The following is a 26606-nucleotide window of genomic DNA, read 5'->3' as shown; positions in this document are numbered from 1 at the left end:
ATTCAAGTTATGGGTGGAAGTGTTTAGACTGGATTGCAGGAAATTTTATTTTAGCCAGCAAGTTATAAATTATTGGAATAAGTTAACTGAGGCTGAAAGTTTGGAGAAATTCAAAGGTCAGCTGCATAGTTACCTATGGGAGGAGGGAAATGCATAGATTGTCTTTTTCCTTTTCATTTCTTTTATTATTTATTTATTTTATTATCATTATTATTTTCCTTTTTTTTTTGCTGGGACAGCATAAGCCTTAGACTTCCTAGTACCATATGGGATTTACTAATACTATCTTCAGCTGACAATTTAACTAGTCACGTAAATCGTAACGTACAACAGTAATATTCGTAGAGCTTTTAGAATCGGTGATTTGGAATAGATAGCTAGAGCAAAGCAAAAGGCTCAAGGTAGTGGGAGTGCTGTGGCTCAGAGGAGGACTGAGGGGGTGGTTTTCCTCTGAATCACAGCCTCTTAAAATGTACTGCTTGTCTGATGTTTGAGAAGCTATCAGGAACGGAACATGATATTGCCAAGGGGAATGTCTTTGTGTGTGCTTGATGTAAGGAAATCAGTTGCCAACTCAGCATTGTTATGGGCTTTTATGAGAGCTTGAAAGAACAGGATAGATGCTCTTGAAGGATTTAAATTTAAAGACCCATCAAGCTCACAGCCGCCCACATCAACGCCAGGATTTGAACATGAGGCAAACAGCGGCAATCCCAAAGGCAGAATGTTCTGATCCCATAGGAACTATTTGTTGTGAATGACTCTATTTTCAGGGGAATGGAGAATATATTGTGCAAAAAGGATAGGTGGAACATGATCAGGGTATGTCTGCAGGGGCAAAAGTTGATGACGTCGAAGAACAGATATCTTTTAAGCCTTCAGTGGTTTTCAACTAGGGTGCCACAACAACATTCCAGGGGTGTCATGTAATTTGAGTTTAATTTACTTAAACTTATTATTTTTTTTTTAATTTAAATGTTTACTTAGAACTTATATAAAAAGAATAAAATTATTATATACTGTACATATATAATTTGTATTATGAAATGTAATTTTTCTAACTATATTATTGTAATAACTATCATTTTTTAATATTAGATATATGAGTACACACACACACACACACACACACACACACACACACACACACACACACACACACACACACACACACACACACACACACACACACACAGAATCAGATCTAACAGGCAGAAAATTGAGTAGGGGTGCTGCAAAATAAAATAAATTACTTAGGGGTGCCGTTATTAAAAAAAGGTTGAAAACCACTGTTTTAAGGGTACAAAAGGTGACACTAATGATATTAAGAGTAGAAGAACGGCGGAATTACTTATCAAGTACAGTTCAGTGTTGAAAAAAAGCTGTGTGTTAGGGTTGAATTCGAAAGTGTCTGCAGTTCTGCACAGACACAATAGGAGGGAGTATATTATGAGAGCCTTATCAATCAATTTGCGGCTAGAGAGATTGTGCAAGGCTCATGGAGTAAAATTTTTCTTAGCCTGGTCTGTGCTTGATAGAGGGGGAGACTGCTTCTACAGGGATGGGATGCAGTTATATAGAAAGGGTGCAAGAATATTTGCTGATGCTAACGAGTCAGTGTTAGGCAGGTCGGAAAACTGCTGGCTTGGGGGGATACACGGACTAATAGATTAAAAGTAGACGTTGCGAGAGGTGAAAGTGATTCTTGCACTGCTTCTACTGAAATGAGCAGCAGCCTGGAAAAAAGTGTGGGGGTTTTCGTAACCTGCTGGGGCCATCGTGAAACAAGTAAATACATGGGCTGTGTTGAGGTAGCTAGAGTAAGAACAGGTGCATGTATCGTTGCGTGTACACCAATGCTAGGAGATTCATAAATAAAATTGGTGAATTTGAGCTGTTGGTCAACACATCAAAAGGCAGATATTGTTTGGATATCAGAGACTTGGTGTCACTCAGATATAAGGAATGCAGAATTAGAATTTGGGGAGTACAATGTGTACAGGAAAGACTGACAGGATAGGAAAGGAGGAGGGGTCATGCTATTAGTTAAGAAATGCACAATCTAAGGAAGTGCAGCCAGTTGACATGGGTGAGCAGTGCAGTGTTCAGTCAGTTTGGTGTGACATAAGCACTGGGAAACCAAAATTGTGGGTAGGTGCGAGTACATAGGCCTAATGAATCTGATGAGTATAATGAGCAATTGTGCAGAGAAATAACAGTGGGCCAGTAAATCAGATTGTCTTATAATGGGGGCTTTTAATTTCCCAGATATTGACTGGAACTTGTGGGTTGGTCACTCACACACTAGCAAGGCTTTTGTGGATTTATTGGATAACTGTTTTCTACAGCAACATGTTTGAGAGGCAACCAGACAGAGTAATACTCTTGATCTCATTATGAGTAGTGATTCTTCATGCATTAAGAATCTGTAGATAAGGGAACCACTAGATGGCAGTGATCACAGTGTGTTGATGTGGGATTTCCTCAAAGCGGTAGCAACCATCAGAGGTAAAAGGGGGGGGGGGGTTGCTTTTGTAAAGGTGACTACAGTGGTCTGAGACAGTTTTTAAATTCTATACGGTGGAACCAACTGCTTCTAAAATGGGAAGCATTCAAAGAATTAATCCTGAAAGCTATTAAACTTTTCATACCAACTAAGAAATATTGTTCAAGGTTTAGGCCTAAATGGATGTCAGATGAACTAATGAGGCTCGTGCAGAGAAGAAAAATGCAATGGGATGCATATAAATTAACAGCTGACACAGAAGTGTGTGGTATATATAAGCTGGTCTGTAATCAAGTCACAAAGGGCATTAAGCAGGCAAAAGCAGATTAAGAGAATTTTTTGGCAAAGGATGCAAATAAAAACAGCAAAGAGTTCTTAACTTATGTAAACTAGAAGAAAGGGGATGAATCGGATTCGTCCACTTGATATCGATGGTTCGACTGTCAATGATCCTGATCAGGAAGCCAACAAAGTGAATGAGTACTCTGCATCTACATTTATACATTGGTTTTTCAGAGAGGGGAATGCCAAGTGTATTAAACTCTGGCAGTCATCTAAATGATTTTGCAATAACTTAGAGCAAAGTGGAGAAGTTGTTGAAGAAAAATATAAAAAAGTCACCTGGGGTGGATGGGATCTCACCAGTTATATTAAAGGAGGCAGGGAAGGAAGTAAGCAAACCATACGCCATAATTATTAGAGCTTCCTTGGACACAGGGGAGGTACCCATGCACCGGAGATGTGTAAATGTAACCCCAATTCATAGAGGAGGATCAAAGGTGACAAGTAATTACACACCTATTAATTTAACTTCTGTTCCAGAGAAATTACTGGAGGCACTGGTTAAAGAAACACTGCAGGATCATCTACACAAGACTTCAGTTTTATTTTGGACACAGCATGGGCTTGTTAAGGGGAAGTCTTGTCTGACCAATTTCATTGGATACTATGATGTGGTCACAAAGAAACTGGATGCAAAGAATAATTTTGATATCATATACTTGGATCTTAGGAAGTCTTTTGATACTGTTGCACAAAGACTGCTGTACAAATTCAAGCAGTATGGCATTGGGTGCAAATTTCTGCTACAGACAAAGGGATGGTTGATTGGGAGAAGACAGAGTGATAATTAATGGCCACTGCTCTTTTGATAGATAATTTGAAGGATCTAGATAATTTGGACAGATGGGCTAAGAAGTGGCAACTGAAGTTTAACCTTGACAAATGCAAAGTACTGCATATGGGTAGAAGTAATCCCAGAGAAATGTACCAACTGTGTGGTACTACACTTAAGGTGGTAGAAAATGAAAAAGACCTGGAAGTAATTGTGCAGTCAGATATGAAGTTTTCTGAGCAATGCAAACAGGCTGCCAGGGCAGGTCATGGGGTTTTGTCAATGATATATAGAAATTTTGCTAGCAGGGAAAAGGAGATGATTGTCCCTCTGTATAAGGCAATGGTCAGGCCACGCCTTGAGTACTGCATACAGGTCTGGAAACCTCATTTTAGGAAATATGTAGATTTGCTTGAGCGTGTACAGAAAAGGGCAACAAGATTGGTGAAGGAAAGAAGGGATCCTCTTACCAAGAGAGGCTTAAGTTCTGCAAAGTGCAGTGGCTGGAGACTATGCATCTGCACGGTGATCTGATTGAGGTATATAATGCCTTGAATGGGTTGAGCACGCTGAATTCTGATGGGATCCTTCCACTTGTTCAGATTACGAACCTAAGGGGGCATAAATTCAAATTAAGAAAAGACAGATGTAGAATAGATGTGTGGAAATTTGCCTTTAGCAAGCGGGTGGTTAATTGCTGGAATAAACTTCCATCTGTCGTTGTGGTTAAATAAATTTAAGGAGGAACTAGACAGGCATTTGGAGGGAATGGGATGATTTTTTTTTTTGGCTGATGCTGCATAAGCTCATACACTTGCTTTCTTGCATCACATGCCATTACTACTAATTGTGTGGTACTACACTCAGGGTGGTAAATAATGAAAAGGACATGGGGGTAATTATGCAGTCAGATATGAAGTTTTCTGAGCAGTGCAGATGGTCTGCAAGAGTAGCTCATGATGTTTTTGTCAAGGATATACATGAATTTTTCTAGTAGCGATAAGGAGGCGATTAACTCCCTGTATAAGGCAATGGTCAGGCCACACCTTCAGTATTGTATACAGGTCTGGAAGCCTCATTTTAGGAAGGATGTAGAGCTGCTGGAACGAAAACAAAGAAGTGCAACAAGATTAGTGAATGGAACAAAGGGCTGCGCTAACGAAGAAAGTCTTGATTTATGCAACTTACAGTGTTTGAAGATTGTAGAGGAGGCACCTGCGAGGTGATCTGATTGAGGTGTATAAGGTCTTGAATTGTTTGAGCATGCTGAATACTGATGGCATTCTTCCTCTTACTCAGATTACACACCAGGTGGAGCATAAACTGAAATTGTGGAAAGACAGATGTAGAATAGATCTGCAGAAATTTGCCTTTAGCCAGCAGGTGGTTAATTGCTGGAACAAACTTCCATCTGTCATAGAAGTTGACAGCTTAAATAAATTCAAGGCAGAACTAACTACACAATTAGAGTGAATGGATTGGTGTAATGGGAAGGGTTGGTTTTTATGTTGTTTTTTTTTGGCTGATGCTGTATAAGCTTGCTTTCTTGCATCATATGCCTCTACTAATGCTAACTGCACTCTTCTCTGATTTTCAAAGCAATTTCTGAAGTAGCTATCCATTAAAAATTGCATCCATTATTATTCAGAAACATCAATAAGAGATTGCAACCAACCGAAATATTTCAAAACAAATTATATTTTTAACGGACGCTATTTGAATGATACATGAAACAACCGCAAAAAAACAGAAATTTATGTGCACAGTCCAATCAGAACAGTTTAAACAATGCTGACCAGAAAAGCAGATGAAAAGACAAAGAAGTCCTGCAAATATTTTATAATTTCTAACTTAGGCCATATTATTATAGTTATATTATAACACCGAATTTCTCTCTTTTAATTCTATCTCTTATTCAGTAATCTTTGCAACTTATGGCAAACTGCTCTTGCAAATTATAGCTATGTGACTGCTAGTCATACAGCATGAGTGACACCACTTTAACCACTACTGGTCATATAGCATGAGTGACAGTTAACATCAAAGAGAGAGAGAGAGTGAAAATGCCTATGGGTACAGATGTAAGTTATATTTCAATAAATCTATGGTTAATCAGTACCATACACAATGATTGGCTACAGTATGCAAAAAATAGATTTAATTCCAAAGGACCAAGGTTGTTGGTTCCACCCCCCAAGCCATTATGACTAGTCTAAATGGGAAAAAGAAAAACTTGGCATCGTTGTGCTATGTACAAGAAACTAGATTTCTTCATATTACATTGCATTAAAAGCAAAATGTCATGTGAACTGATTGCCTTATAATAATTATTCCTCAAGAAGAACAGTTCTCTCTCTCTCTCTCTCTCTCTCTCTCTCTCTCTCTCTCTCTCTCTCTCTCATTCTCCATTGCGAGATTTTTTATTTTATTTTTTATTTTTTTGAAGCACAGCCACCGATATTCAAACATTATCTGTGACTGTTTATTATTATTTGTTCATATTTAACCAAATGTAAATAAATGTTATTTATATTTTAACCTTGGTGCCTCAGAAGCCAGGTGGGAAGGAGCAGCAGTGCGTAGCACAAGCTTCTTGATTAGACCGGGGTTCGAGCCAATCACCACCAAATACAGAGGATGCGGAAAGGTCAGGGAATGATAACCGCATATTCCAGGAGCAATATGGCCTTAGTTGCTAATACTCCTAAAAAAACCAAAAATAACTAACTAACATTTTAACCAACAGCACTCTCTTTCAGCCAATACATTTACATATGTAAATAAGTTTGCATCCATAATACTCAATCCTTCAGGATTCTGGATTTTTCACAGTTTACTCTTAAGATGTATAGCAAAGGTCCTTGAGGTTGTCACAGTCATTCTCCCAGATATGCCAGACAAGCTGTACTTGCTACCTGGGAGTCTAAAACACTGATGGAACTGATATTCGGGTGACACTCAAGTCAAGTGGACCCAATTTCGGCAAAGTGTGGACTGTCTGTGACAGCCAAATCCACTGCTTGCGCCTTCATGATGGTGGGACTGTTAGTAATCCCATGTACAAGTGGTGTGAACCATGTGGGTAACCACCCAGGTGTGAACCAATGTAAGCAGAGTGTGGCACCCCTCTGTGTTATTGCCCCTGCGGTGCAATACCACCACTTTCCTTATTTGAGGATTGAAGTGGTGGAACCCATGTTTAGTCTCCAGAGCTAAGTTCCAGTCAACCCTTCCCCATGATGGAAGCATAATGCAGTATAACTGATGACTTTTCAGGTGATGATGTCGTCATGGAAGTTGATAGGCTAAATAAATTGAAGGAGGTACTGGACAAATATTTAGAGGGAATTGTTTTGTAATTTTTTTTTGGCTGATGCTGCATAAGTTCATACACTTGCTTTATTGCATCACATGCCACCACTACTACAACTACTACTATATCATGGCGAGATCCAATCTTCTTTACAACATTTTGAGGGTACAGCTCTAAAACGGTGTTCACAGGCAGGGCGATAGTTAGTACACCGGACGGAACCTACGTAACTCTATAGGAGGTTTCTGGATCAGCCAGTGTATAATCTTGCTACCCCTACTCTGCCAGATAGTGACTGGAGAGAGTCCAAGTAGTGTGTGTGGGGAGGGCATTGTCGATGACACGTTATGTCAAAGATCTGGGTATATTCTTACCATGTGTACGGCATATCCAAAAATTTTATTACTTCATACATCATGTCCCCCTCCAACACTTTTTCTTATTATTGAATACACCAAAAATTGTCAAACTAATAGAGTAAGCTTATCTGGAAAAAGATCTATACTTCCCAAACACTTCCTAGTTCATTTCACAATTATCTGTGGTCTCAATTCTAATCTCAACGATGTCCATTTCCAATTGCAGTCTGCCAGAGCCCATTTACTTTTTCTGACCATCTCAGTTGCAAAAATTATTCGCTGTATGATTCCTTTCACCTCAAAGGAGGTATTTGTACATATGTCCATTCGGATATTCCCTGTCAGAGACTTGGTCATTTGGAATCTCCTCTTTTCAATCTTCTCTGGTTTAAAATCTCTCTAATTCATTGTTTCAAATTCATCTGTTGTCTCTACTGTTCTCCCAACTCCACTAATCACTTTGAGCTCTTCGACTTCCTCTCTTTACAACTTGACTTTCTCCAGTCCAACTTTCACATAACAGTCAGATAATTTTCCTTGATGATTTTAATGATCACAACTCCAGCTGGCTTCCATTTTCTAATCACATCAACCCAGCTGGCCGAGATGCTGAGGCTTTTGCAATTACTAATGATCTTGCATAGATTGTTCATTACCTACAAGAATACCGGACAATCCTAACCACACAGCCAACACGTTTGATCTTTTTCTCACAAACAACCCTTCTAAGTACATGGTCAAAGTGAGTGGTCCTTTAGGCACCTCAGATCACAACTTGGTATTATCTCATCTCCAATGGAGCCTTTATCTCATGGCTATTCCCAACCTCATAATGTTTGAGATTACAAGAAGGCAAAATGAGATGATCTGCAAGATTTATTTTCGTCTTTTTCCTTTGTCAGACTACTCTTTCAAAACGTCTGATGTCAATGTTTGCTCAGATCATACCAGTGAAATTATTCTTGTAGGAATGGAATCCTTTATTATCGCACACTCCACTTTAAAATCTCTTCTTTTATCTAAACGTGGTTTTCCAATAAATGTACTAAGGCCATTCAGGGGAAGAATGTTGCATATCGTAATTGGCTTGTTTCCAATACTTCTGTTTCTTTTTCTGCCTACACCAAAGCTCGCAATAATTGTAAAGCAGTTATTAATCAGTCCAAACTAGATTTTGAACAGCTAAGAGTAGAAAACTTGCTTCTTGCCCTAATGGTAGCCGAGCATTCTAGTCTTTTGCAGAAGCCATTGGCCGCAACTTTTGCCCATCTCTGCTTCCATTGCTGTCAAAAACAGATGGTTCTGTTCTCACTTAGGCCAAGGATAAAGCTGACCTGCTAGCATCCCATTTTTCTTCCAACTCATGCATTAATGATCTTGGTAAAACACCTCCCACCAATCCCAACACGCTCCACTCAATGACTCCTGTGGTCTTCCATCAAAAGGATTTTGACGAATCTTGATGCTCATAAAGCTCCAGGTCCTGATGGTATTTCTCCACATGTTCTCAAAACCTGTGCTCCTGAACTTAATCCTGTTTTTGCCACCTATTTTCACTTTCTTATTTCCAAAGGTATTTTTTCTTCTGCTTAGAAATTTGCTCATATCCAGCCATGTCCTGAAAAGGGTTACAAATCCCTCCCATCCAATTATCGTCCCATTGCAATTACTTATACTCTTTCTAAAGTAATGGAGAAGTCAATTAACCGCCAACACTGAAACTACCTAGAAACCTTCCATCTGATCAACCAGTATGGATTGCATCAGTGTTGATCCACTGGTGATATATACTGGCTTATGTTACTCATTTATTGACAAATTAAATGAAAAAGTTTGTTGAAACACAAGCAGTTGCTCTTTGACATCTCAAAGGCTTTCGATCGTGTTTGGCATAAAGGTCTTCTAAACAAGCTTCCACTTATAGTTTGCCAACTGCTTTTTGTAATTGGTTATCCAGTTTTCTCTCTGATCGCTCACTGAGGGTGATGATAGATGGCTTTCTGTCTTCTAACTTCTCCACTAATGCTGGTATCGCCCCCCCCCCAAGGTTCAGTTCTTTCCCCACTCTTTTCCTCTTGTTTATTAACGACCTTCTTCCATTGACTGGAAATCCTATCCATAGTTTTGCCAACGATAGCACATTGCATTCCACTTTCCACTTTGAGAAACCTTGCCCTGCACAATCAGCTTCAACTTCTTAAATATTCGCAACCAATTCATTAAATGCCAATCTCCAGGTAATTCTCCAGTGGGGCAAAGACATCTTAGTTGATTTCAATCCTTCTATAACTCAGTCTTGTCTTATATCTTGCAAAAAGGATTCTTCTGCTCCTATGCTTATCTTTGGTGACACTCTGATTTCTAGGTAAGTTGATATATCTCTTATGGGAATTACCCTGACTTCTAATCCTCTTGGCACAAGCACATAACAAATATTGCTTCCTCTGCATCTAAAAAACTTGGTTTTCTCTTTCGTTCTTGGCATTACTTTTCTTCAAAACAGCTGTTCACTCCATACAAATCACAATCTGCCCTGCCATGGAATATTGTTCCCACATCTGCGGCAGTGCGCCCAAAACCTCTCTCAGGCTTCTAGATTCCATTCTGAAGATGGCAGTTAGGTTAATTAATGATTCATCTGTAACAGAGTCTCTTCACTGATGTCTCATAGATGTACTGTTTCTGCTGTATGTCGTTTCTACAGATACTTCCATGGGCACTGTTCCCTGCCATGGAATATTGTTCCCACATCTGCGGCAGTGCACCCAAAACCTCTCTCAGGCTTCTAGATTCCATTCTGAAGATGGCAGTTAGGTTAATTAATGATTCATCTGTAACAGAGTCTCTTCACTGATGTCTCATAGATGTACTGTTTCTGCTGTATGTCGTTTCTACAGATACTTCCATGGGCACTGTTCTTCTGAATTGGCTTCTATAATTCCCGCTCACTCTTTCAAAACAGTCCGTACACATGCCGCCACCAGCCAACATACATTTACTATCCAACTTCAAACTCACAGAACCATCTTTTCATCTTCCTCATTTATTCATTCAACTGCCATTTTCTAGGACAACCTTCCTTCATATATCTTTCCTGAAAATTACAGTCTACAAAAGTTCAAGTCTAATGTCAACAAGTATCTTCTCTCGTCTTCTCAACCTCCAACCCAAGCACAGTACTAAGTACTATAGGTTCTAATACCTCTCATGTTTGGGGTTTTCATAATAATAATAAATAAAAAAATAAATAAATAAAAAAGTACAGTATTTCCCCACGTATAAGACGCACCTGAATTTTGGGGCCCCGAAATTTGAAAAAAAAAATGTATTACATAAAAGTTATTGAACTCAAGTTTTATTCGTCATAAAATTCATACAACTCCTCATCACTGTCAAAACTCCCATCCATTAGCTTGTCCTCATCTGTGTCTGAAGACAAATCACTGTCTTCAGTTCCATCTATGGCATTTGAAATGCCACACTTCTTAAATAACTTGACAACGATCTCAATCTTGATATTATCCCAGGATCTTTTCACCCAGATACAAACTTCTCCTATAGTTGGTTTCTTCACTCTTCCTGCTGGTGTCAAATTGTCCCCAGAAGACTTCATCCATTGGTTCCATTCGTCTCTCATGGCAGCTTTGAAGGGTTTGTTAATGCTGCCATCAAGTGGTTGGAGATGGGGATGTCAAGCCTACAGGTATGACTGTAAGTTTTGTTTTTTGCTCTGCAGCAATCTTCTTTGTGTTTTTTGTTGTGTGCCCTGAACTGATCAAGCACAAATAGGGCAGGTTTGCGTAAGAGCCCACCTGGTCTCTTGCTCCAAACTTTCTCAAACCAGATCTTCATCCCATCCTGATCCATCCAACCCTTGTCATGAAAGTGAACAATCACTCCACGAGGAATGTCTTCTTTTGGCATTGTTTTGTGTTTGAAAATCAGCATAGGAGGCAGCCTGGTTCCGTCGGCACAACAAGTAGAACAACTGTATAATGGCTCTTTTCATGTCCACTTGTCTTCACACTTACAGTTTTCACCCCCTTCTTATCAACAATCCTGTTACTTGGGACATCAAATTGAATGAAAAACATTCAATTTGATGTCCCAAGTAACAATCTTGGGACATTCGTCCCAAGATTGTTACTTGGGACATCAAATTGAATGTTTTCAATTTGATGTCCCAAGAGGGAGACTTCGTCCATATTTGCAATCTGTCCCAACTCAAACTGATGTTTCCGACATTGAATGACAAAACGATGAAATTCAAGGACCTTCTGCTCATAGCTTTCAGGCATCTTTTGGGCAAGTCTGGTGCATGTACGCATGCTTAGTCCATTCCATTTCATAAACCTGAAGCACCGATTGTGTCCTTTGAAATCAGTAACTTCTTTTTCATCAGCAATTCTTCTTGCCTCATGCTGAACCATCTTTGTGGACACAGGAATTCCATATCCTCAATTCCCTCTCTAAATCAGGCCATTTTGCTGACTTGCCTCTCATGGTCTTCTTCTGCCATGGCATTTTCAGTAGGGTTTCTTCTTCCTGTAGCCAGTCTCGGATTGTTTTCTCAGTTGGAGGAGGACGAAACTTATGTTCAGCAGCACGATTTCCATTCACTCTTGCAAACTGGATCACTTTTAACTTGAATTCAGCACTGTACGAAAATCTTTTCTGAGCCATTTCTAGGCAGAACGTAGCAAAACATAACCTAATATACCGGCAACAAGCATGAAACAATGAGCGCGAAGATGACAAACGTGAAAAAGTGGGAAATGCAAGTAAAAAAATCTACAACCACTGTATAGGACGCACCCAGTTTTTATACCCCAAATTTTTCGAAAAAAGGTGCGTCTTATACATGGGGAAATACGATAGTATAAATTGCAGTAGATTTCTATTCTTAAGTACAGCACCTTATAGAAACTGAAAAAGGCAATACTAAGATTGACAAAGAAGGATACTTACGTCAAAGAACAATGAACACTATAACTCTCTTTAAATAAAGTCCTATGAAAAAATTAAATTCACAGTTATTAGTAGACACCAGATTATACACAATAAAATACAGGTATAATATGCACAAAATATACTAAAATATGCACTGATAACATATGCACTACAATTTTTACATTCATTATCATTTATTGCAATTATCTGAAACACAATTTCTTTGTATTTAACATGTTAAAGCAATAAAACCGTTTATGAAACGTTCTAACACTGTTTTTAAAATTTTCACTTTCAAACTCACACCTGGAACAATTTTTATTACAGTCCTGGCATTTATCATCCAAGGTCATTTACAGAAATCATTATATGAATAGGAAAGTATAAAGGAAGTTCATTTCCATTCACATTTATAAATTCGTTATTTTCCTTAAAATGTGAAATCCTGAGTTCTTTTCAAAAACAATATTGTGCGTTCTTATTTCTTTTCCTGTGCCTCCAGGCACGGTTAAAATTCAAAGTAGAAAAGGTTGCAATTCAACCTTTTCAATCTCTCCAACTGTGCTGCCCAAAGTCTCCACATTTCAAATTTCGTTATACAAATAGCTCAACATCTGAAATGAGTCTGGATGAACAATAAATGTTTTCTAGCCAAATAATTAGACAGCCCAATGATTTCTGTAAATGACCTTGGGAAGCCACTGAAAGCATACTATCCAAGGAATCAAGAAATTCCTTTATAGAATCAGAATTTTTAGCATAAAACAATGCAGCTTGTAACCATGTTCACCATCTCATGAAAACAGGTGGAAGAGGAGGGGTAGGTAGCATTTTCTATAAGTAGCTATTCTCGAAGTCACTTTTGACAAAATCAGCGGATTAGCTATGGTCTTTTGCACCCAGGCAGATCCTTCTGGTGTCGCCCCCCTAAATAACGTTATCAACTTGGAAAAAAAAAACGTTTTAAAACTTAATTGCTTTGAAGAAATCATCGAAAACGAAGGAACATTTTGCAAGGCACGTTAAAAACTCGGTGAATACAGTTTATTGTATTTACATAGTATATAATATAATAACAAAAAGAGAAAAAGAGATACAAAATGAGAAACTCAATAAGAGAAGAGATTTGTAATTTCCATTTCCATGTTTTCATTACAGCAAATTTATTGATAACCTAATCAAAATTAATTTTACAGGTATATTCATTTTCAAAAGATAATATAGATAGATTTAATAATATAGTCTGACCCACTGATAAGTGGAAGTAATTTTTAATTAATTTTAATTTGGAAAAGCTTCTTTTGCAAAAGCTATAGATACATTGTTAAGAAGAACCTTAAACATAATAATAAATTTGGTACCGAAAAATCTCACTTTATAATAAACTGTACACACTGCTAAGCTGTCCACTGTTTTGCTTCCTCAACAGTTATTTTTGCAGCTTGTAAGTGACATCTTAGTCAGCCAATTTCTAATACAATTTCTTCATGATGAAATTCTTCAAAAATTTTGGTCAGCTTTGAAATATGCATTTCATATTCTTCTTTCTTCGCAATAACCAAAATATACAGTTGAATAATGGCAAACACTGAAAGAATTTCATCCACTGCTTTCGAACGAACCTCCAGTTCTCGACGAAACCTATCTGACTATTCATATATCACTCTTTTTAATTGTTTTTGGAGTAACAGTCCAGCATCCTTTGTCATTTCTCCTGGAATTTGTTTTTTTATCCTTAATTTTCCTCTTTCTCCTATTGAAATGCCCACATCAATAGGATACAAGTTGTAATTGTGAACTGAAGAGCCCTTTCTATAATTCTATTTTTTCTTCATTAATAAATAATTTTAAGGTCTGTACCTTTACAACACATTTTTCCAGGCTTATTTCGACTGTTTGTATATATTTTTGTGTAAGGTTAATTTCTTGTAGAATTCCTGCCAGAAAAGAAAAAAAAATTACATATCGATGATAATAAAATTTCAGAGGTCCCTCTGGTATCTATAATCTCTTGAGGTTCAAAACAATGTTTATAGAACAGAAGTAATTTTTTTCAAAATTCATTTTGACCATATTTATAGATTCATAATGTTGATCTCCACCTTGTCTGGGCAAGTCTTTTGAATGGAATTTTTTTTTTTTTTTTTTCATTATTTCCCAACAGTGTTGAGATACTGAAAAGGAATAAAGGTTTTCCAAAGAAGGTTATGCATGAGAAAACACTTGCAAATAAATGCACTCTGCATTAATTTAACAAGTGGTTTGCACAGGGAATAATCAATGCTTTGGGATTAATTTCTCCGATTTTAGATTGGACCCCACCATTAATTCCTGCCAGAGTTGCCACATTGTCATAGCCTTCACCACAGCACAGATTTATGTTCAGTCCATCCTTTTCTAAATTATTCAAAATTTCTTTTGTGAGTTCGGCAGCGGTCTGTTCAACGATGGGGAAGAAGCCTAAAAATGACTCCTTCACTTCAACATTGTCGCCTACAATGTGAACATATCTAATCACTTCACACATTTGGTCAGAGTGGGATACCTCTGGTGTACTATCAAATAGAATTCCAAAATATTTAGTTTTTTGTTTTATATTATCGGTTACTATTTTTTCTCACATAATTTCCTAAAATGTTAATAAAATCATTTTGAATCTCTAGCAATAAATATGAAGGTTCTTTCCTATTAGATGAACATTCAATTCTTAAACATGTTCTATCAAAACGTTGATCATAATTTAATAGCAACTCTACCATTTCTCTAAAATTTCCTTTATTTGCAGAAAATATGGATTCATCATGTCCATGAAAAGGAAGATTCTGATGAGCCAGAAATAAGATTACATCTAAAAGCCGACGAACATCTCTCCATTTCTTTCTTTCTTAATCCAGTACTGTCTGATGAATGTGGTCAATAGTTTGTTGAAACTGCAACCCTGCAATTAAGATTTTCCACTTCTCCAAGCATGAGAGGTGCTGCTGCTGCTCACTATTTTCATGGTCAGAAACTATTGTGTTTAATTTCACACCAAGTTTTAAATCTCCTGATAAAGTTGGATGTTTTGATTTCTTTATTCTCCAATGAAAATAGTTTGTGCAAAAACAAAATAAATTTCCTGATGATGGCAAATAAACCATCCATGTTCTTAAATTTTTTTTTCTTCGCTTGGCAGTGTCTTATACAACCAGGATGTTGTTAGCTGTCTTTATTTTTAAAACATTCACTACCTTTCTTAATAAAACAAATTCAAGTTATCTGGTATCGAGATAGGCCATAAAGTGATGTCGGAATATTTAAAAATTTGTTTATTTCTTCTTCCTATTCAGAATCTTCTCTCTCTGCTTGTGCATTTTCACTAGATTCTTCTCAACTAGTGGATGAATAAGCATCTTCAAGATTCTTCTCCACTAGTGGAAAAATTACTTTCTCTGTTAGATCCTCTTGAGAGGATAACTCTTGTACTTGCTCTTCTGATTTATCATGCTGAATATCTACTGCACTAGATGTTGAAGGTGTAACATACTTCATCAATGACCCAGACATTGCTTGAATAACTTCTTCTCTTGCCTTCTTTTGCTTTTCTCTGCTGAAATCCGCTGGGTCAATTTTGCTTCAATTTGTACATATACATAGGACCTATCTATATAAAGAAGTTCAAGTAAAAATGGAAAATATCTGTAAAATAAGTAAATCAAAATGAAAATTGAGTTCTCAGGAAATACAAATGCTCACTTGTATACTTCATATAAATCCACTCAAGAAAAATGTGCTAACATAATGACTAGTAAGACAAACTTTGTAAAAAAAAAAGGTGATTAAATTAGGGTTAAATTAATGCATTGGTAATGGCTGATTATTGTTTTGTCCCCAGTTTTATGTGCCTTAATAACACAGCAACAATTTAAATGCAAGTATTATAGTCACAGTCGGTTAATATAAAAATCAAAGCATCTTGTAGCTAATTAAATTGTGTCAAACAGAAATTTCAACTAACAACTGTAAATTTAAGTGGAGAAAGACATTTTAAAAAAACGAAGCTAAAATTATTTTGTTAAAGTTAATACTTTCCTTCCCTTATTTTCAAGCAATGGCACCCCTTTCTGGCTAGCAACCACGGTGGACTGCCATGCCGCCCCCTCCCTTGCTATACTGCTGGACAAAATTGTTTTTACTAAAAGAAATGTTTATTAATTTCACAAAAATTCTCAACCAGGTATTTCTCTTATGAAATCCTTGGTTGAGAATATTTGCCCTTTTTGAAGAAGGAATGCAGTGTTGACTGTTGTAATTTCCTTTCTTCCTTTCTTTGATAATCTCAGAATAAGGGCCAATGGATACAATTACACTCCTTTTCACTTTCGGACTTTACTCCCAGTCATGGTTAATCTCACAGAACTCATCAGCGAGGGTCTCTAAGGCTGAAAGGATCTGCTGTATATTTCTTGTATTCATAGAGAGGCTCTCCATCTTTTTTTCTTTTTCCTCCTCCTTCTAGTGGCTTAGTTCTTTAGCCAATTCTTCCAAGTCTTCATTGGAAAGCTGCTGTCCATTGCTATCCAACTGCTCTGTTACATTTTCAGCTTTCACATTGTACAATCCTGCCTCTTGCGCCAGCCTGCTAACGTTTTCAACAATGTTCTCCACTGGCTTTAATAGTAATAGCAGTAATAGTGCAGTAATAGTGGCATGTGATGCAAGAAAGCAAGCGTACGAGCTTATGTATCATCAGCCAAAAAAAAAAAATTACACAACCATTCCATCTGAATGTTTGTCTAGTTCCTCCTTGAATTTATTTAAACTATCAACTTCCACAACGACAGATGGAAGTTTGTTCCAGCAATTAACCACCCGCTGACTAAAGGCAAATTTCCGCACATCTATTCTACAACAGACTTTCCTCAATTTGAAGTTATGCCCCCTTAGGTTCATAATCTGAGTAAGGGGAGGAATCCCATCAGAATTCAGCATGCTCAACCCATTCAAGGCCTTATACACCTCAATCAGATCACCTCGCAGGTGACTAGTCTCCAGCTGCTGCAATTTGCAGAACTTAAGCCTCTCTTGGTAACAGTACCTCTTTGTTCCCCTCACCAATCTTGTTGCCCTTCTCAGTACACGCTCAAGCAAATCTACATCCTTCCTAAAATGAGGCCTCCAGACCTGTACACAGTACTCAAGGTGTGGCCTGACCACTGCCTTATACAAAGGGATAATCACCTCCTTTTCCCTGCTAGCAAAATTCCTGTACAGTCGGTCCTCGTATAGCACGATAGTTGTGTTCCTAGAAACCCTCGTGCAATTCAAAACGTGCAATATAAAAAACAGGGGCTATGGGAAAAATAGGGTTAGGTGCCGGCCACCCAAGTTTGAACACACGTTTTTAACCAAAACATTACCAAACACAATAAATAATCGTAATAAAATACTTACCATACGTATTTTATTACGACTATCACATAATAAAATATTGCTAATGCTTTTGCTTCTATTGTAAGCAAACTTGTTTTTTGTTTGATTTTCTATCCAAACAGATGACAGCCGTTCCATCTCTTACAATTCTTTGTCTCTTAATCTAATGGATTTTAATTACACTTTGAGTTGTTCCTGCTATGAAAGTTGCTTTTATTTTCTTAGCATTCTTTATAATTCTGGTGTTGCCTCATTTAGGTCTGTAGCACATGCAATATCACAGTCTTTCATTTTGCTCAAAGCGTTTCACAATTTGATACTTTTTCTCTATCGACAGAGGTGGACTGGCCATAAGCCTTATCAGAGAAACCCCCCTGGGCTGGAGGCCGGTGTGATTTTGGCCATAAACCGTAGTATGAGGGCACTATAATTTTTCCGGGTGAGAATTTTTGACCCAGTCTGCCTCTGTTTATTGATATTGCTTTTCTTTTTCTCTCTCAATCTGCAGTGTCTTCACCAGGACGCTTCCTTTTCACAACTTTTAAGTATTTTACTCATTTTTAGGGAATAAAGCACAATTACACAACAAGGAGGCATGCTTGATACACATAAACAAAGCTGCACGTGTGTAGCAACTGAATAAACAACACCGTAAAGGCAGAGATACACTATTAACACCTCACATTTTACTCAAGCACATTTCTAGGGGTTACTACCATAAAACAATTTCCATTTACGTTTCTGCTAGTGGAATCTGTTATAAACTGGTAGTAAACTCGATCTAATTGCATTTGCGATTATACCAATAGCTGGGATTGTGTTGGTTTTTACGTTATTATGGTGAAATGTGTTTCCCCTTCACTGATATAAAACACATAAATACATTTTCAGAATCTTCTCTTCATTCCTATCGTGTCGCGTTCAGTTGGGGTGATTCCGCATTTGACTACCATTTCTTGTAAACACAAAGGCGAATCGTGCATAAGTGAATTTGGTTTGTGTTATATAAGATATCGTTCCCTTATTTATAAATCGTGTATGATCGAATTTGTGTAGTGTAAACACGTGTTATACGAGGACTGACTGTATATCATTGACAAAACCACATGACCTGCTCTTGAAGCCTGTCTGCATTGCTCAGAAAAACTTCATATCAGACTGAACAATTACTGCCAGGTTTTTTTTCATTTTCTACCCCCCTATGTGTAGTACCACAGTTGGTACATTCCTCTGGGGTTACTTCTATCCATATGCAGTACTTTTCATTTGTCAATGTTAAACTTCAGTTGCCACTTCTCAGCCCATCTGCCCAAATAATCTAGATCCTGTTGCAGTAGCACATTGCCATTACTGTCATTAACAACCCTGCCAACCTTTGTATCATCTGCAAACTTCGACATTAAGCCTGATATACCTTCATCAATATCATTGATAAATATACAAAACAACAGTGGACCCAACACCGAACCCTGTGGGACTCCAATAATAACATTAGTCCACGAAGAGCAGCACCCATTGATTACCACCATCTGTCTTATCCCACTTAACCATCCTTTTATCCATTGTAGCAACTTACCCTTAATACCATTCTGCTCCAATTTGTACAATAGTCTTCCATGCACAACAGTGTCAAAAGCTTTCCTGAAATCCAAATATATGATATCAAAATTATTTTTTGCATCCAGTTCCTTTGTAACCACATCATAATATCCTATCAAATTTGTCAGACAAGACTTTCCCTTAACAAACCCATGCTGTGTCTGAATTATTGCTGCAGACTTGTCTAGATGATCCTGCAATGCATCTTTAACCAGTTTAATCATCCAGAAATCCACAAAAGTCTGACTAGTGTGTGAGTGACCAACCCACAAGTTCCAGTCAATATCTGGGAAGTTAAAATCCCCCATTATAAGACATTCCGATTTATTAGCCCACTGTATTTCTCTGTACAATTGTTCATTGTACTCATTCAAGTCATTAGGCCTATAACACACTCCTACTCTTATTTTTGCTTTCGCAGTGCTTATGTCACACCAAACTGACTCAATAGTGCACTGTTCATCTGTATCAACTGGATGCACTTCTTTTGATTTTATGTTTTTCTTAATTAACAGCATAACACCTCCCTTTCTATCCTTTCTGTACACATTGTACTCCCCAAATTCCAGTTCAGCATTCCTTATATCTGTGTGACACCACGTCTCTGCTATCCCAACAATATCCGCCTTTGATGTCTTGACCAACACTTCAAATTCATCAAATTTATTTACTATACTTCTAGCATTGGTATACATACAAGCATACACGCTCCTATTCCTAGTTAACCTAACACATCCCATATACACACCTATTTCAAGATGACTGCCATCCATCCCTGAAAACCACAACACCCCTCGCTCCAGGTCGCTACTTATTCTAATAGAAGTTGTGCAAGAATCACCTTCACCTCTTGCACAACTTCTATTAGAATGGCATCTATCTAGTTATATTAAAGGAGGCAGCAAAGGAAGTAAGCAAACCCTTAGCCATAATTATGAGAACTTACTTGGACTCAGGGGAGGACCCCATGGACTGGAAGTGTGCAAATGTATCACCAATTCACAAAGGGGGTTCAAAAGATGATGCAAGTAACTATAGACCTGTTGGCTTAGCTTGTTAGCTTCTGGGGAAAATAATAGAGTCACTGGTTAAAGAAGCATTGCAGGATCATCTAGACAAGACTGCAGTAATAGTTAAGACACTGCATGGGTTTGTTAAATGGAGGTCTTGTCTGACTAATCTACTTGGATACTATGATGTGGTCACAAAGGAACTAAATTTAAAAAATAATTTTGTTATCATATACTTGGAGATTTCAGGAAATCTTTTGACACTCTTGCACATGGAAGATTGCTATACAAATTCGAGAGGTATGGCATTAAGGGTAAGTTGCTACAATGGATAAGGGGATGATTGAGTGAGAGACAACAGAGAGTGATAATCAACGGACACTGATCTTCCTGGACAAATGTTATTAGTGGAGTTCCCCAGGGTTCGGTGTTGGGCCCATTGTTGTTTTTATATTCATCAATGATATTGATGAAGGTATATCAGGCTTAATGTCCAAGTCTGCAGATGATACAAAGGTTGGCAGGGTTGTTAATGACAGTAAAGACAGCATGCTACTTCAACTGGATCTACATAAGTTGGGCAAATGTGCTGAGAAGTGGCAATTGAAGTTTAACATTGACAAATGCAAAGTACTGTATATGGGTAGCATAACTCAAGACTCTTTGTTGTTGTTATTTGGGAGCATAGCAACTAAGGCCATATTGCTCCAGGATATGTGGTGGTCATTCCCTGACCTTTCCACATCCTCCGTATTTGGTGGTGACGGGCTCGAACCCCGGTCTAATCAAGAAGCGTGTGCTACGCACTGCTGCTCCTTCCCACCTGGCTACGGAGGCGCCTACATAACTCAAGAGAAACATACCAACTGCGTGGTACTACACTCGGGGAAGTCGAAAGTGAAAAAGACCTGGGAGTAATTGTGCAGTCAAATATGAAATTTGCTGAGCAGTGCAAACGGGCTTGCAAGGGCAGGTCATGGAGTCTTGTCAATGATATATAGAAATTTTGCTAGCAGGGACAGGGAGGTGATTATCCCATTGTACAAGGAGATAATCAGGCCACACCTGAAGTACTGTGTACAGGTCTGGAGGCCTCATTTTAGGAAGGATGTAGAGTTGCTAGAACGAGTACAAAGAAGGGCAACAAATGGTGCTCTTACCAAGAAAGGCTTCAATTCTGCAAATTTCAGGCCTGGAGAGTAGGCACCTATGAGGTGTTCTGAGGTCTTGCCTTGAATGGGTTGAGAAAGCTGAATGCTGATGGGATTCTTCCTCTTGCTTGGATTAAGAACCTGAGGAGGCATAGATTCAAATTGAGGAAAGACAGTTGTTAAATGGATGGGCAGAAGTTTGCCTTTAGCAGGGGGGGGGGGTGGTTGATTGGTGGAACAGACTTCCATCTTTTGTTGTGGAAGCCAATAGCCTAAATAAATTTAAGGCTGAGCTGGACAGGCATTTGGAACGAATGGGAGGGTTTTTTTGGCTGATGCTGCATAAGCTTGCTTTCTTGCATTGTATGCCTCTACTAATGCTAATGGTAATGCTAACACTTGCTTGTAAGTGGCCACCACTTAGCCCCCCACCAGAGGGCAGCACAAAATTTTAATTATTCTAATTCTAATTATAAATTAATAATATATATATAATTATATATTATATACATTATTAATATATATATATATTATGTAATTATAATTATATTATATTATTATAGTAACGTTCATTTTCAAAGTTAAAGTCTATAAAGAATGAATATAGAAATAATATGAACCAGTCACATTTAAATCATTTAAATTTAAATGGCAGAGAATGAGCTTATGCAAAACATCGATTTTAATAATGTCATCCAGGAGTTTACCACTTTGAAATGTTGAAAACCACTTTTATAATTTTTGTAAAAAAACCTTTTCTTAAAGTTGTTCTTAGGTATTTACATCATATTCTGAACAAATTTCATAGGAATTAAAGATTTCAAAAAATATGAAAATAAATTTAAAAAGGGAAAAAAAATTTAAAAAGAAAAACAAGAAAAACAAAATTAAAAAAAAACAAGAAAAAAATATTAAAAAAAAAAAAGAAAAAAAAAATTTTAAAAGAAAAAGGAAAAGAATTTAAAAAAAACTCCATAGACAGGTTTCCACCATGATGTGGTGATGGAGCATAGTTTCTAGTAGCTCTTTTAATACAAAGGATTAGGAATGCGATTAAGAGAGAAAACCAGAAAAAAATTAAAACAAAATTTAAACTGAATAGAGCCCACATTTGGAAATTTGCCTGGGGGCCCAAGAGTTCTTAAATGGCTCTGTCTGGGAGGGCAGTTATTGCTGTTTTCAACAAAGCTGTGTTTGATAAGTAAAAGCGGTTTTGATTTTTAGAATTATCACTACCTGCAAAGTGTTTCTTCTTTATTCAGTTATTTTCTGGTGCAGTAATGCAAACTAGTGTCGGCTTCTAATGTGATTTTCATATTCTGCATCTCTGACAATGGCAACTTGTGGTTGTGAACAATCAAAATATATTTTGTTATATTTGCAGTAAATATGTTGTTGTTGTGAAACAACAGCAGAATATAGTATCATTTATGAAAAATGCATATGATGAATATTTTGCAATTAAATTAAGTGTTTACAATAAAAGTTGGTTCCCCACAAAGTGTGCCGTACCTGTGTGGAGGGCTAGGTATTGCAGTAATGCAAAAAGAAAGCCATGCCATTTGCCATTCCTATAGTGTGGAGAGAACAACAGGATCATATTAATAACTACCTTTTTTCCATATATGTAACAGGTTATAATGCAAAGACCAAGAAGAGCACTGTCTATCCCAACATTATTTCAGCTGTAAGCCAATACTCTATGGACCTGAACCACTACTAAAACAAACACCAGTTGTCCTTGAACATAAGCCAGCGGATCTGACATTTGTGATCTAGAGATAATGCAAACTATTGTGACAAACAAATTCATCCTGGACCAAGGCTGTTTACATAAAGTGAACTTGACAACCTTGTGAGACATTTAAATCTAACTAATGGGTCTGCACAGTTTTTAGAGTCAGGACTGAAATCCAAGAATCTGTCCTCCACAGGAACAGTCTTTTCATGATATCAACCCCAGTGATTCACATCTGGTGAGTATGAACTTGACACGCCCAGGGAACTGCATTGTGATATCATCATTTATCTCTTTCTTGGTTCCCTTCTACTTCTCTCTCTCTCTCTCTCTCTCTCTCTCTCTGAGTAATTAGGAATTTTTTTTTTTTTTTTTTTTTGCTGCTTCAACAAAAGCCTCAGACTTCCTGGCACCATATAGCTAATGATAATAATAATATATATATAAAGTAAGCACTAAAACTAAAATAAAAAATCAAATAAAATGCATGCCAGTAGCATTGCAAACCAATGGAGCAAAATTAAACCAAACATTATAAAACAAATCAAGGGGGGGAAGGATCAAGATAGTAGCAGTAGTGGCATGTGATGCAAGAAAGCAATGACAGATGGAAGTTTGTTCCAGCAATTAACCACCCACTGGCTAAACGTAAATTTCCGCACATCTGTTCTACATCTGTCCTTCCTCAATTTCAATTTATGCCCCCTTAGGTTCGTAATTTGAACAAGTGGAAGAATCCCATCAGAATTCAGCGTGCTCAACCCATCCAAGGCCGTATACACCTCAATCAGATCACCTTGCAGGTGCCTAGTCTCCAGCTACTGCAATTTTCAGAACTTAAGCCTCTCCTGGTAAGAGGATCCCTCAACAATCTTGTTGCCTTTCTCTGTACACGCTCAGGAAAGTCTACATCCTTCCTAAAATGAGGCCTCCAGAACAGAGTACTCAAGGCATGGCCTGACCATTGCCTTATACAGAGGGACAATCACCTCCTTTTCCCTGCTAACAAAATTCCTGTATATCATTGACAACACCACATGACCTGCTCTGGCAGCCTGTCTGCATTGCTGAGAAACCTTCATATCTGACTGCACAATTACTTCCAGGTCTTTTTCATTTTCTACAACCTTAAGTGTAGTACCACACAGTTTGTACGTTTCTCTGGGGTTACTTCTACCCATATGCAGTACTTTGCATTTGCCAATGTTAAAACTTCAGTTGCCACTTCTCAGCCCATCTGCCCAAATTTTCTAGAGCCTGTTGCAGTAACACTGCCATTACTGTCATTAACAACCTGCCAACCTTTGTATCATCTGCAAGCTCCGATACTAAGTCTGATGTACCTTCATCAATATCATTGAATAATAAACAAAACAACAGTGGACCCAACAGCGAACACTGTGGGACTCCACTAATAACATTAGTCCATGAAGAGCAGCACCCATTGATTACCACCCTCCAGCAACTTACCCTTAATACCATTCTGCTCCAATTTGTACAGTAGTCTTCCATGCGCAACAGTGTCAAAAGCTTTCCTGAAATCCAAGTATAGGTGACCCCCGCTTAACGCTGATAATTCATTCCGTAAAAACAGAGCGCAAAATGAATCCGCGCTAAGCGAGCGCCACTTTCCCATAAGGTAACATATGTATTTGTGAGTTGCAGCCGGTGCCATAGGATATTTCCTAATCAATAATAAACGGTAGTGAAAAGATGCACAAATTTCGGTCAAAATATTTAATATTCAAATATTTGTATAAAATATTCTGCATTACATACGTATATAATAATGTGGAACTACTTACGTATCAAAATTAAACTTAAAATTTCAGTTAAAATCATGAATTTAATTGATCTAAATTGATTTGATTTAATTTAATTAATGAATTTAATCAAGAAAAATGTGTCGATTTTGGGTTGAACTTTGGCCCTCTTCCAAATAAACTAAAAAGGGTATTAATTTTAAATCCCCCGCAGCATTACCACCCAACAATAAAGTCAACCGATCCTTCGCCACATTGAGACCTGCCATGTTTTTTTCTTCTTTCAATATGAAACTTCTTTTAGGCATTCGTTTCCACAAAAGTCCTGCTTTATCTATGTTAAAAACTTGTTGAGAAGTATAACACATAATACCTCACTTCAATAATTTTAACAACTACTTTTTTGAAAGTTTCGGCTCCTTAATCTGTACTTTGGACTTCTCCCTGGATTTTAAATCTATTCAACCAGCCCTTACTAGTTTTAAATGGTTCCACATTTTTTTAGGTGAGTTTTCTTCAGATCATCATATTGGTTAATCTCTCTCTCTCTTTTTTTTTTTTTTTTTTTTTTTTTTAAATAATATTTAACTTAACTAAATTCAGCATTGGATATTATCTTCAATAAAATTAGTTAAAGTCTTTCCATTTCAATCCTAATAGCCGGCCTAGCCCTAGTTGCTTGCAGTGGAACAGCTATCTTTCCCGCTGCTAAAATTAATTCTTTATCTTTTTTTTATAATTGTTCTTACAGTTAAATTTGCAAGTCCTAAATTATGGCACACAGCCGCTTGTCTTTGACCAGAATTGATTTGCTTCAAAACGTCTAATTTAATCTTCAAATTCAGTTTTTTTCTTACATTTATAGTCTTCATACTGCACTAAGACGTTGTTGCTTTTTCATTCTTATCGGCCATTATTAACCCTTCAAAAATGTAACTGTGTTGGTTGCATTAATTACGATACAATGTTCAAGTAAACTGTCCGTTTCGCACAATGTCTAATACGGTACTGAGTGATGACTAGACCGGATAAATGCATATAACGCAAATATTACAAGCAATATACTTGGTAATTTTTTTAAAATGTTGATCTCGGAACTACGTAACAAGTCACTGTACTGCAATTAAATTAGTGTGCGAGAAAATTTCTCAAGTCGGCGTGGGAAACGTTTTAATGCTGTTTTGGTATTAATTTTCAAGCTATTGACTCCATCAAATGAAAAGATTTCGTTAAATATGGCAAAAATGCAATTTGTAAAAGAGCGTTATAGTGATCTGTAACAGCGTTATAGCGAATCAGCGTAAAGCGAACAGCGTTATAATGGGGGCCTGCTGTATATGATATCAAAATTATTTTTTGCATCCAGTTCCTTTGTAATCACATCATAATAACCAGTCAAATTTGTCAGACAAGTCTTTCCCTTAACAAACCCATGCTGTGTCTGAATTATTGCTGCAGTCTTGTCTAGATGATCCTGCAATGCATCTTTAACCAGTGACTCCATTATTTTACCCGGAACAGAAGTTAAACTAACAGAACGGTAATTACTCGTGTCACCCTTCGATCCCCCTTTGTGAATTGGGGACACATTTGCACATCTCCAGTCCGTGGGGAACTCCCCTGAGTCCAAGGATAATCTCATAATTATGGCTAAGGGTTTACTTACTTCCTTTGCTGCATCTTTTAATATA

General features: G+C 37.4%; 1 protein-coding gene across 1 annotated transcript in view; it reads right to left on the bottom strand.

Moving 5' to 3' along the window:
- The window catches only part of LOC150085543 (uncharacterized), a 419624-nt gene that overhangs the window by 84698 nt on the left and 308320 nt on the right, over positions 1-26606 (bottom strand). Inside the window, exon 12 of the mRNA XM_090374596.1 lies at positions 12261-12302. Within this exon, the coding sequence (XP_090230722.1) occupies positions 12261-12302 (42 nt within the window). The remainder of the gene's footprint in view (positions 1-12260; positions 12303-26606) is intronic.

This window comes from Mastigoproctus giganteus, chromosome 5, assembly GCF_048544385.1.
Source record: "Mastigoproctus giganteus isolate SK-2022 chromosome 5, ASM4854438v1, whole genome shotgun sequence".
NCBI classification, from domain to species: Eukaryota; Metazoa; Arthropoda; class Arachnida; order Uropygi; family Thelyphonidae; genus Mastigoproctus; species Mastigoproctus giganteus.
This window is presented reverse-complemented; position numbering and strand designations above follow the sequence as displayed.